General features: G+C 41.7%; 1 protein-coding gene across 1 annotated transcript in view; it reads right to left on the bottom strand.

The window, feature by feature from the left end:
- LOC115157001 (translation initiation factor eIF-2B subunit gamma-like) overlaps positions 1-5,682 on the bottom strand; it is a 47,207-nt gene extending 41,525 nt beyond the window's left edge. Inside the window, exons 1-2 of the mRNA XM_029704833.1 lie at positions 5,394-5,682; positions 4,983-5,133 (exon numbers count right to left, since the gene is read on the bottom strand). Coding sequence (XP_029560693.1) covers positions 4,983-5,130 — 148 coding nt within the window. The 5' untranslated portion in view covers positions 5,131-5,133; positions 5,394-5,682. The remainder of the gene's footprint in view (positions 1-4,982; positions 5,134-5,393) is intronic.
- Positions 5,683-12,816: the final 7,134 nt, after the last annotated feature.

Below are 12,816 nucleotides of genomic sequence, written 5' to 3'. Positions count from 1 at the left end.
TGTTGCACATTCCAGGTGTGGTATGCTCTTAGAGACTTAACGAGAAAGACTCTGTAATCGCTGCTGAAATGGTGCTTCTACAAAGTATTGACTAAGGGGTGTGAATACTTACAGTTAAGGCCGGAAGTTTACATACACCTTAGCCAAATACATTTAAACTCAGTGTTTCACAATTCCTGACATTTAATGCTAGTAAACATGCCATGTCTTAGGTCAGTTAGGATCACCACTTTATTTTAAGAATGAAATGTCAGAACAATATTAGAGAGAATGATTTATTTCAGCTTTTATTTCTTTCATCACATTCCCAGTGGGTCAGAAGTTTACATACACTCAATTAGTATTTGGTAGCATTGCATTTAAATTGTTTAACTTGGGTCAAGTTGAGTGAATTTTAGCCCATTCCTCCTGACAGAGCTGGTGTAACTGAATCAGGTTTGTAGGCCTCCTTGCTCACACATGCTTTTTCAGTTCTGCCCACAAATTTGAGATGGGATTGAGGTCAGGGCGTTGTGATGGCCACTCCAAAACCTTAACTTTGTTGTCCTTAAGCCATTTTGCCACAACTTTGGAAGTATGCTTAGGGTTATTGTCCATTTGGAAGACCCATTTGCGACCAAGATTTAACTTCTTGACTGATGTCTTGAGATGTTGTTTCAATATATCCACATAATTTTCCATCCTCATGATGCCATCTATTTTGTGAAGTGCACCAGTCCCTCCTGCAGCAAAGCACCCCCACAACATGATGCTGCCACCCCCGGGCTTCACGGTTGGGATGGTGTTCTTCGGCTTGCAAGCGTCCCTGTTTTTCAACCAAACATAACAATGGTCATTATGGCCAAACAGTTCTATTTTTGTTTCATCAGACCAGAGAACATTTTCCCAAAAAGTAAGATCTTTGTCCCCATGTGCAGTTGCAAACCGTAGTCTGGCTTTTTTATGGCAGTTTTGGAGCACTGGCTTCTTCCTTGCTGAGTGGCCTTTCAGGTTATGTCGATATAAGACTCGTTTTCCTGTGGATATAGATACTTTTGTACCTGTTGCCTCCAGCATCTTCACAAGGTTCTTTGCTGTTGTTCTGGGATTGATTTGCACTTTTGGCACCAAAGTAGGTTAATCTCTAGGAGACAGAACGCGTCTCTTTCCTGAGCGGTATGACGGCTGTGTGGTCCCATGGTGTTTATACTTGCGTACTATTGTTTGTACAGATGAACGTGGTACCTCCAGGCATTTGGAAATTGCTCCCAATGATGAACCAGACTTGTGGAGGTCTACAATTTTCTTTCTGAGGTCTTGGCTGATTTCTTTGGATTTTCCCATGACGTCAAGCAAAGAGGCACTGAGTTTGAAAGTAGGCCTTGAAATACATCCACAGGACACACCTCCAATTGACTCAAATTATGTCAATTACTCTATCAGAAGCTTCAAATGCCATGACATAATTTTCTGGAATTTTCCAAGCTGTTTAAAGGCACAGTCAACTTAGTGTATGTAAACTTCTGACCCACTGGAATTGTGATACAGTGAATTACAAGTGAAATAATCTGTCTGTAAACAATTGTTGGAAAAATTACTTGTGTCATGTACAAAGTAGATGTCATAACCGCCAAAACTATAGTTTGTTAACAAGAAATTTGTGGAGTGGTTGAAAAACGAGTTTTAATGAGTCCAACCTAAGTGTATGTAAACTTCTGACTTCAACTGTATGTAAATGAGATATTTCTGTATTTCATTTTCAATACATGAAAATGTTTTTACCGTCATCATGGGGTATTGTGTGTAGATTGGTGAGAAAACAAAGGCTGTAACACAACAAAATGTGGAATAAGTCAATGGGTATGAATACTTTTTGAAGGCACTGTAAATCCAATCACCAACCCTTTTTTAATGTGTCCCATCTCCAACCGTAAATATAATATAAACTCCTGTATTACCTGCAACACTACCCATGTAGTTTATTTGCTAATGTTTCCCTGCAAAAACAAATGTTACATTGGCGCTGTGATGTCGCCTGTCCTGTTTCCAGACATGTTATGGAAGCGGGCCATATAACTGATGACTTGCAGTGTATTGGTATAGAAAAGATTTGGGATAAACGTAGAGGTGACCATATTGAAAGAAATAGATGTATTAGCAGCCCAAAGCCCAATGTTTTTCCAATGCGTTACTATAAAAAGTTTTTTTTTTTAATGCATTATTGTCATGTGCACCTGTCAGTCATTACCCTTAACGAGCCCACAGTAAAGAAGCACACCTTCAGAGGAGATGCTAATGACACTGACGAAGGTTTAGGCCAAAACGTTTGTATATCTACCTACCCCTGAATGAAATAAACACTAAAAATAAACTGAGTGTGGACCAGCTACACAATTTTAGAATAGTATGTTAACCTTCACTACAGTATCTCCATTTGAAAACTCAATTTCACCTATTTCTATGCACTAATTAGTGAAACTGGACTCTATTAACAATAAGCAGTTAGCTTTTTTTATGATGAAATTCCCCTAATGTGTATGATAAAACATTGCTTTAGGGGAAATTCCATGGTTAAGGAAGAATCAGATTTTTTACTTAAAATGTATTCCAAACAAAGTTGAACAAACCATAAAATTCTATGCACAAGGCCTACTTTTGACAATTTACACTGAACATTTTACTAAACACATTTACTGAAAGAACTGTGCAGATACAGATGTAAAATCTCCCTCAGTTTTTATGTGAACACATTTCCCAAAAACTCTTAAATATCTGCTCCGAATTAAGATTCAAGATGTCTGCAGAAAGAATGGTGTCAGCTATGGCATGACACATTGAGTTTGAAAACTATTTTGGTTATTGAATTATATCAAGTAACAGAATTGTGGTAAAGGAATTTCATCGTAGTTCCCTGATCTATACTACACAGAAATACATAATTATGGATATGAATGTCATTCTCTTCATGGTGATGTATTCTAAATAGGTACACAAAAGGTAGAAATATGCAATATTATCCTTTGCATATTTGGGTATTATTTGCACAGGAGAGCTCAGTACAGTAGAGTACAACACAGTGTGCTCTACTGTGTACTGTACTCTACTTGATATCAATAAAAACACTAACTGATAGGTCTACCTTTACTTGTTACTTCTGTGAAATGTCATTATCCTCCCTCCTCATGAGGAAGACAAATTAGAAAATATCTGAAAGATGTGGGTTTTTGGTAATGGAATTTCAAAGCACAATGTTTCAGAAGGCAGAAACAATTATCCTAAACTAAACATAAAAGTGTTCATATCAGTTGGCAGGGGTCTTTACTTCAACATTATTATTTTCATGTATTTCAAATACCTTCTAAGACTTTTTATGGTAGATGTTTTCTATCTATTTTCCATCTTTTGACAAGAAATCAAAGCCTTTGCTTATTCCAAATTTTTAGGATGGAAAATGGTTGAAAACATACATATAATTTCATTTCTCTAAAATATAGACTCTTAGCTTTCACCTGACACCCAATTTGACATGCTCCTGTGAACTTCACGTAGGTGCTCATGGCTCCTTTTACATGGAAATGACCATGGGCTACTGCAACACTAAGGATAATGAGGAACTCAACAAGAAATCATTTTAAAAAATACCCCAAAATCCACTCACTCCTAACCAGACACACCACACCTTCCAGAAGACTGACACTCCAGTGGAGGGCCCTCATGTGCACTTTACTGAAGCAAAAAGGTGGCCAAGAACAGCTTTCCCAGACCACAGTGGTGGCTATTACAACTAGGCCGAGAGGAGTCCTATATCAAGCCCTGGGCCACATGATTAGAGGAGAAAATAGTGCTCTCTATAACAATCTTAGTCATTTATCCCCCAATAATTACCTCTGACTTATCATTACCAAAATGCAGCCTGTCTGAGCTACATAGAGGCCTGGCAGCAAACTGACTCCACTGCCGGGACCTATAAACACTGTAAATAGGTCTACCCATGCATTCACTTTGTCTTAACTGCAAGTTTCTTAGCTAGACTCATGTATTCCAAAAAACATGTTAGCTAGGCTATAAGCCAACTCATTATATTCTGAAACAAATACTAAGAAACGCACATAGGAGTAGGAGGCCAAGGTGTTGTAAAGGTGGTATACATCCTTTTAGAAATAATGTCTCTGCCACTGACAGCACTAGAGCAGTACTTTTTATTCACAGTCCCTAAGTGGCCTTTATTGCGCCATTGGTTCATGCATCAACAAATATGGGCGGGATCATCAACTAGATTTAGCAGCAGGACGATTTGTATTGAGCGGGTGGTCGGGGGCCGGAACATAATTACAAATAATTTGTAGACTGCAAATTGACAGCAAGAAGCCCAGTTATAATATTGGACTAAAACAATAATTTCAAACCTTGCTCACATTTGTATACGATCACGTGTCTCTATTATGCGTTGGAATACTTGGGAAGAGATTTCCAAAATTAAAATCTGTTTTTTCTTGCTCAGAAAACTTAGGGGGCCAAATAAAACCACCTGCAGGCCAAATTCGGCCCGGGCCGCCAGTTGGGGAACCCTGAAATATGGCGTGAGTGGGGATGTTATTGGGTCACACTGCATTCCCATGCTGGGCTGCTCTGTCATGTGGGATGAGGTGAGGTGGCACTGGCGGTGTTACCCATACAGTCTTAAATAACATGGAGAAGTGGTATCTGTTGCATTCAGGTCACACAGAAATGTGAATATCTTTTACATTGTTGAAGTTTTTAGCTCCTTTGTGTTACCTTGAAAGTGTCATTGCAGCCTGTAAGAGGTAGTTTGAAGCACGACTGGACCCCCCCCCACACACACACACCTCTTATTCTGAAAACAGGAAGCATCTACCAGAGGGAGTCCACTTGGTAGTTGTAGTATCCAACACCATGATTCTGGGATTTTATTTGAACATGAAAAAAAGTAATACACCAAAGTGGGTTTGATTGGATCGAGCCATAAATGTAGAGAATATTACCTTCAAACCCCACTCTCTCCAGCATGTTGAGGGGGTACCAGATGAGGGGCTTGTTCCCTACAGGTAGCAGAGGTTTGGGGGTGTTGTAGGTCAGGTCCATCATACGAGAACCACCACCAGCAGCCATCAATACTACCTGCAGCTCCATCTTCTGTTATACATACACACACCAGCGGTCCAATTTATATGACCACATCAACATGATTGTGCTGCTCTCTTGCTGACGTCATACAGTAAATACGTTTCTACATTATCCCAAAAACGTAACCCACACAAAGATGTTCAGTTAGCTAACGCTAGCTACCTTAATAGCCAACAATTCAATCGCTAACAAACGTATTAAGTACTTGCAAGCAGTTTTACCAATTTTCAGGTTTACTCCCAGTAGATAAAGCAAATCACGTGACCTACCTATTGGAGAACGTCAACGGATTTATTCAGCAGCAATATACTTGTCCCCAATATGACAGCGCTGTGCTGTCACTAGTGTTCTCTAACAAGCTAACCAATAGTTCGCTATCCTGAAATGTTCCACAGTCTCAACCGAGATCAAACATTTCATGAGCTTATTATTATATGTACAGACCTTCACCATTACGTGGTAATAACTTTTTGTGAAACAATAAAATAGTATTAGAGACAATTCGATAAACTGACTAGCACCATGCTAACTTGTATGATGACACTTCCTACCGTTGAAGAAATCGGTCCGGGAGAAAACTATATCTAAAAACGGATATTTTGGTTCCTACAGTCATTGGTCAGAATGAAACAATTCAGGATTTACACAGTCAACAAAAACAACAAAATCCATATCATCACCATCATCATCAAAAATCGTCCAGGGAGAAAACTAGATTTAAAATCATATATTTTGTTCATACAGTCATTGGTCAGAACTAAACATTTCAGGATTTAAACATTAAACAAAACCAACACTATCAGTATCACCATCAATACATTTGTTGTTTATTTTTTGTGAGAATTAAATAACTTTTTGCTTTTTCATGTTTGCTGTTCTGCATTTTATCCTTATCACATATTTTTTATTTAGGCTATCACCATGTTAATTTGCTATTTGGTTGACATGCTCATTTGAAAAAGTTGATGTTTAAAAATGCTTTCATGAAGTTTATTATAATGATTTTATCATAAAAAAATTTAGGAAAGGAAAGCTGAAAATGTACTTTGTGTGTCTTTACAGGGAGATTCCTAAGGACTCACACCAGCAATTTCCAGGTTGGGCTGAGGCCCCCACCAGTGCAGATTACCAGTCACCCAGCTCCTCCAGACAGAGCCCAAACTCCAATTCTCAGACTTCCGACGTAACAGCAAATTTAACTCTGGGAATGTGGCGTGGCTTTGTTTTCTCTGGACTGGAGATGAGCTTCATTGGTAGCTGCCTGTAGTGGAAACATTGAAATAACAAGACAAGCTGTCGCAGTTCACTCTGAAGAGAGGGAAGGGAAAGAGGAAAACTGTGTAAATGTTCACTGACACAACTATGAGAATGCATTTTAAACTCCTTCTGGTCACCTTGACATAGTGCTGCTTAGTCACAAGAATGTTTACTGTGGTGAAGAACAGCAGTTAGACCACCAGGATAATCATGTGTTAATGATGGCAGCGAAGTTTGCCAACTGGCAGGGAGTGTAGTAGTTTACCTCCTCAATACAAGGGTACATAACTGGTCCACTGACACTTTGCCAATGAAATCCCACTTAATGATCACAAATAAAAATCAGTTGTACAGTACTCACATTTTTATAACCAATTAAACACACACATTTTATTTTTATTATATGGAAGGCAGAAATCATTAGTTCATCCTTTAAAAATGAATTTGAAATCACCACATGGTAGCCTATCAGAAAGAAAAGGGAAGGTTAAAGGGATAGTCACCCAATTATAAAATGACGTATTGGTTTCCTTTACCTGTAAACAGTTTATGGAGAAGATGTGACAGCAATACATTATTTTGTTTTTGTTTACCTGGCCACTATTTAAAATTGTAACTTTTGAGAATTTGTGGCACAAATCCAATGCAAGTCAATGGTACCTACATTATATTAGCATTTTCATGCTTAATGTCCAAATCATCTGACCTAAAGGATCGAAAAACTGATTGTGTAACTCAATTAAGTTATTTATAGATGATTTGGACATGAAGCGTGAAAATGCTTATATTAGTACCATTGACTTCCATTGGATTTGTCCCACAAATGCTAGGAAGTTGGCATTTGAAACAGTGGCCAGGTAAGCAAAACCAAAGCATGTATTCCTGTCATACCTTGTCCATAGACTGTCTACAGGGTATGGAACCCAATATGTAACTTTGTAATTTGGGTGAACTTTCACTTTAACCTTGTTTCATCCAAAACATTCAAGTATGATTGAAAAAATAGAGACGAGCCATGCATAACATCCAAGTACAACATTTGTATTTGCCTGAATTTGAATGAGAATCTGGCTCTGATGATCCTGTCACTCACAATGGTTGATTCATGTAGAATATGGCAGCATGTACTAATCTGAGATGGAATAAAAGCCACGGACCAAAGATCTTCATTATTCAAATCTGGATCACATGACATGCTTCTACTACAAACGGTTTCTTTATATTCTCCTGGTCCTCACCATCAACCCCGTTACAAGGTGTTTTCTACATGCAGATGGCATTACTCTTGTCATTAAAAGTGGTTCTGGCTAAAACTAAGGCTATCATAAAAGTCAACCCATAGCACTGAGACTGTGAGATTATCCCCTTTCCTTTTTCACAACATTCGCATGACATTCCACATTTCTGGCCCCAAAACATGAAGAGGCAACTGTGAGGTCCAATTGCAATCTCATAATAATATAAGTAGCAGAAAATGTGCTCTTAGTAGTGTGGTACAAAGTACAGACCAAGGCAGTGTCTTAAAAGGGTAAACAAACGTTTATAAGAGGTATTATGAGACCATACTATTTTCTGGCTTTGCTATACCTCCGAAACAAATGTTAGTGCTTTGAAAATATCAGATGTATTTTTTATATTATTAATATCCTGTAGTAACCCTGGCCAGACGGCAATGATTCCTATACATTTAGGCTAATGATGTAATATCTAATTTCCAATTGTTAGATCTACTATGTTAGAATGTGCAACTTAAGAGGGAGTATTAAAACTAAAGTTGTGTTTTTACCGTTCAAGTTCAAACTCTGCACAGACTCAACACATGTTATTGTATTTTCAGAAAGAAAGAAAAAACCTAGCCTCTAATAAGATTTGTCGTTCCTCTTTCTGTGGGTAATTTGATAGATGCGAAACCATGGAAATGCAGGTGCAAAACTTCATAACTTCATAACCCATTGCAAATCCACTGAGACCTAGATCATGACAATCAAAGCTTGACCATTTTGGCAATCAAAGGCATTGATGTAAATAACTCTTTTAGGGCCATAATAAGAATAAAGAGATAGAGCAAAAGCCCTGCCTGATCCATAAGGCTGCCGTGATTTCCTCAGATTTCCTATTCCTGGCTTTAGCAGCTCTTGTAAATCATTCTCGATTCCCTTAAACAAGCCAGTTGGATTAGGTTGGTTTAGATCATAAACATTCACCGGACAGACCACCCAAGGAGTTTGTCTCGGGCAACCTCCGCCTCTCTCTGAGTTGCAGTGCGGTTGAAGCACAACATGTTCAGTGTGGTTTGTGTTTGCGCCACTTCCAGGGCCAGCATTGGGGCCCCAGCTGCCATGGAAACAAAAACAGGCCCATTCACGGTCATCCACCGATGACATAGATAAACATTCTCTCTGAGCCTGTCTGTACGTCCACACATTTCAAATGTTATTCTCCTACAGGCAGCAGCAAAAGGACATGTGTCGTTCACAGGATTCCCTGAAATGATAGCATAGCACAAAGCGTGAGATTCTTGTTTGGACAAGCTGAACAGTATGAAAACACTCGTTTTATCTTCTGCCCGAAAGATTAAGGATTATGGGAGAAGTAGTGACAAGTGATATGTAGGTTAACTATATAACTATTTTACTCTTGAGAAAAGGAGGGTGTATTTCGGGGGTGCGCCAAATAAAAACGTGATTCACATTAAAAAAATATATATATAAAAAAAAAATATATATATATATATATATTATTTTTTATTTATTTATTTTTTCCAACGGGGCTATACATTTGGGTGAGGTTTATTTCTTGCCTCAGTACCCTTGTTTCACTGCCAAAAATAAAATTAAACAATCTAGTGTTCAGTGAAATAACAAAACAATTTCAAATACAGGTAGCCTAGTCAAATAATTAACATCCCAATCACATTAACCATTACTCTCTCACGGGAAACCTTTGCTCTTGAACAGACATTTAGAAACTAAACATGCAAATTGAAAAATAAGCCACGGGAGTTTTTTGAGCAAGAATAAAGACGACTTTCGAGTAGTAAGACATGTATAAAAGCAACAGATACCATTAATAACAAGGGGCTAGAAGCATCTTATATGGTGAACTACTGAGTGGCTAGGACAGGCAAGCCCCATACTATTGTGGAGGACTTAATTCTTCCTGCTGCCGCGGATATGGCTTGGACAATGCTGAGAAAAAAAAAAAAACGATACAGACAATGGCTTTATCAAACAGCACTGTTTCACGACACATCAGTGACATGGCAGGAGATGGTTTGAAACAATTACTGCTTCGCATACAAGCCAGTGAATTCTATGCGTTACAGCTGGATGAGTTAACAGACGTGGCGGGCCTGGCACAGCTCCTGGTATATGTCCGTTACTCCACTTGAGTACACTTCAGCATCCACCGGGAGGCTCTTGCTGCCAAGGGAATGCCTGACAGCTTGAAATACGTTTTGGACACTACAGTGAAAATGGTTAACTTTGTTAAAGCTCTCGTGTATTTTCTGCATTATGCAATGATATGGGCAGCGACCATGTAACGCTTTTACAACATACAGAAGTGCGCTGGTTATCAAGGGGGAAAGTGTTGACAGGTTTTTTTTAATTGAGAGACGAGCTTAAAGTTCTCTTTACTGACCATAATTTTCACTTGTCTTACCACTTGCATGATGACGAGTTTCTCACACATCTGGTTTATCTGGGTGATGTTTTTTCTCGCCTGAATGATCTGAATCTAGGATTACAGGGACTCTCCAAAACTATATTCAATGTGCGGTACAAAATTGAGGCTATGATTAAGAAGTTGGAGCTCTTTTCTGTCTGCATTAATAAGGACAACACACAGGTCTTTCCATCATTGTATGATTTTTTGTGTGCAAATTAACTCAAGCTTACGGACAATGTTAAATGTGATATAGCGAAGCACCTGAGTGAGCTGGGTGAGAAATTACGCAGGTACTTTCCCGAAACAGACGACAGAAACAACTGGATTCATTATCCCTTTCATGCCCTGCCTCCAGTCCACCTACCGATATCTGAACAAGAGAGCCTCATCAAAATTGCAACAAGCGGTTCTGTGAAAATTGAATTTTAACAGAAGTCACGGCCAGATTTCTGGATTGGGCTGCGCTCAAAGTTACTTGCCTTGGCAAATCACTCTGTTAAGACACTGATTGTCACGGGCGTCGTAGTGATTGTACCAAAATGCAGCGGGGATGTGAATGCTCATTTTCTTCTTTATTAAATAAATGAACACTGAACAAAAAGAACAACGAAAACAGTCCTGTCAGGCACACAGCTAAACAAGAAACAACTACCCACAAAACCCACAGAAAAACACCCCTACTAAATAGGACCTTCAATTAGAGGCAACGAGGAACAGCTGCCTCCAATTGAAGGTCAAAACAATAAACTAAACATAGAAATAGAATAACTAGAAAATAGAACATAGAAAGACAAAACATAGAACACTACCCAAAAACCCTGACAACACAAAACAAACACACCCCTGCAACGTCCTGACCAAACTACAATAACAAATAACCCCTTATACTGGTCAGGACGTGACAGTCCCCCCCCCCCCCCCCCAAAGGTGCAGACCCCGGATGCACCTAAACATAAAAAACACAAAAATAAACCCAAACTAAAGGGAGGGAAGGGAGGGTGGCCACCGTCACCGACGGTTCTTGTGCTACACCCCCCCCTCCCCAATCCTCCACTACAGAGGTGCCTCTGGCTCTGGCCTTAGTCCCCAACCTATCCTGTCCACCCCCGCTGAAGGCTCAGGGCTAATGCGCGTCGCTGGAGATCTCGGGTTGATGCGCATCGCTGGAGACCTCGGACTGGCGGGCGACTCTGGGAGCTCTGGACTAGAGGGCACTCTGGCTGCGCCGGTTCCGGACTGTAGGGCGACTCTAGCTGCGCTGGTTCCGGACTGTAGGGCGACTCTGGCTGCGCCGGTTTCGGACTGTAGGCCGACTCTGGCTGCGCCGGTTCCGGACTGTAGGCTGTCTCTCTCGGTTCCGGACTGTAGGCCGTCTCTCTCGGTTCCGGACTGTAGGCTGTCTCTCTCGGTTCCGGACTGTAGGCCGTCGCCGGAAGCACTGGACGGGGAACTGTTGCCGGAAGCTCTGGACGGGGTACTGTCGTCGGAAGCTCTGGACGGGGTACTGTCGTCGGAAGCTCTGGACGGGGTACTGTCACCAGATGCTCTGGATGGGGAGTGCGCACTGAAAGCCTGATGCGTGGGGCTGGCTTTGGAGACGCCAAACTATTTACACGCACCACAGGGCTAGTGCAAGGAGCAGGAGCAGGATGTACTGGACTGGGCTGACACACTGGAGGCCTGGTGCGTGGGGCTGGTACTGGAGGTACCAGACTGGGGACACGCACCCCAAGGCTAGTGCGAGGAGCGGGAACAGGACGTACTGGACTGGGCTGATGCACTGGAGGCCTGGTGCGTGGTGCTGGCTTTGGAGACGCCAGACTAGGGACAAGCACCTTGAGGCTAGTACAAGGAGCAGGAACTGGATACACCGGGCCATGAACCAGCACTGGAGGTCTGGAGCGCACAGCCTGCACCACCCGTCCTGGCTGGGTAGTCACAGTAGCCCTACACGGGCGGATTGCTGGCACAGGGCGAACAGGGCTGTGCAGAAGCCTGATGGCTGCCGTGCGTAGAGCAGGCGCAGGGTAGCCTGGGCCCAGGAGACGCACCGGTGGCCAGATGCGCTGCACAGGCATACTCCTACCAGGCTGCACGCCCACTCTAGCACGGCACTTGCGAGGGGCTGGGATCGCTCGCACCGGACTGTGCGTGTGCATGGGCGAGATTGTGCGCACCTCCGCATAGACCGGCGCTCTCATGATCCGCTGCTCCCCATAAAAAGCACGGGGAGTTGGCTTAGGGCTCTTGCCTGACCTAGCCACACTCCCCGTGAGCCCCCCCCCAAATATTTTGGAGGGCTGCCTCTCACACTGTCCAATCTGCGCGTATAATGCCTCATAACGGCGCCGCTCCGCCTTGGCTGCCTCCAGCTCCTCCTTAGGGCGAACGTATTCCCCAGCCTTGTGCCATGGTCCAGCCCCGTCCTGAATTTCCTCCCATGTCCACGATTCCAGATAGCTCCTCTCCTGGTGCTGCTCCGTCCTCCGCTGCTTGGTCCGTTGTTGGTGGGTAGTTCTGTCACGGGCGTCGTAGTGATTGGACCAAAATGCAGTGGGGATGTGAATGCTCATTTTCTTCTTTATTAAATAAATGAACACTGAACAAAAAGAACGACGAAAACAGTCCTGTCAGGCACACAGCTAAACAAGAAACAACTACCCACAAAACCCATAGAAAAACACCCCTACAAAATAGGACCTTCAATTAGAGGCAACGAGGAACAGCTGCCTCCAATTGAAGGTCAAAACAATAAACTAAACATAG

This window comes from Salmo trutta, chromosome 21 (assembly GCF_901001165.1).
Source record: "Salmo trutta chromosome 21, fSalTru1.1, whole genome shotgun sequence".
Lineage (NCBI taxonomy): Eukaryota > Metazoa > Chordata > Actinopteri > Salmoniformes > Salmonidae > Salmo > Salmo trutta.
The sequence above is the reverse complement of the archived record's forward strand: the minus strand, read 5'-3'. Positions and strand labels throughout refer to the sequence as shown.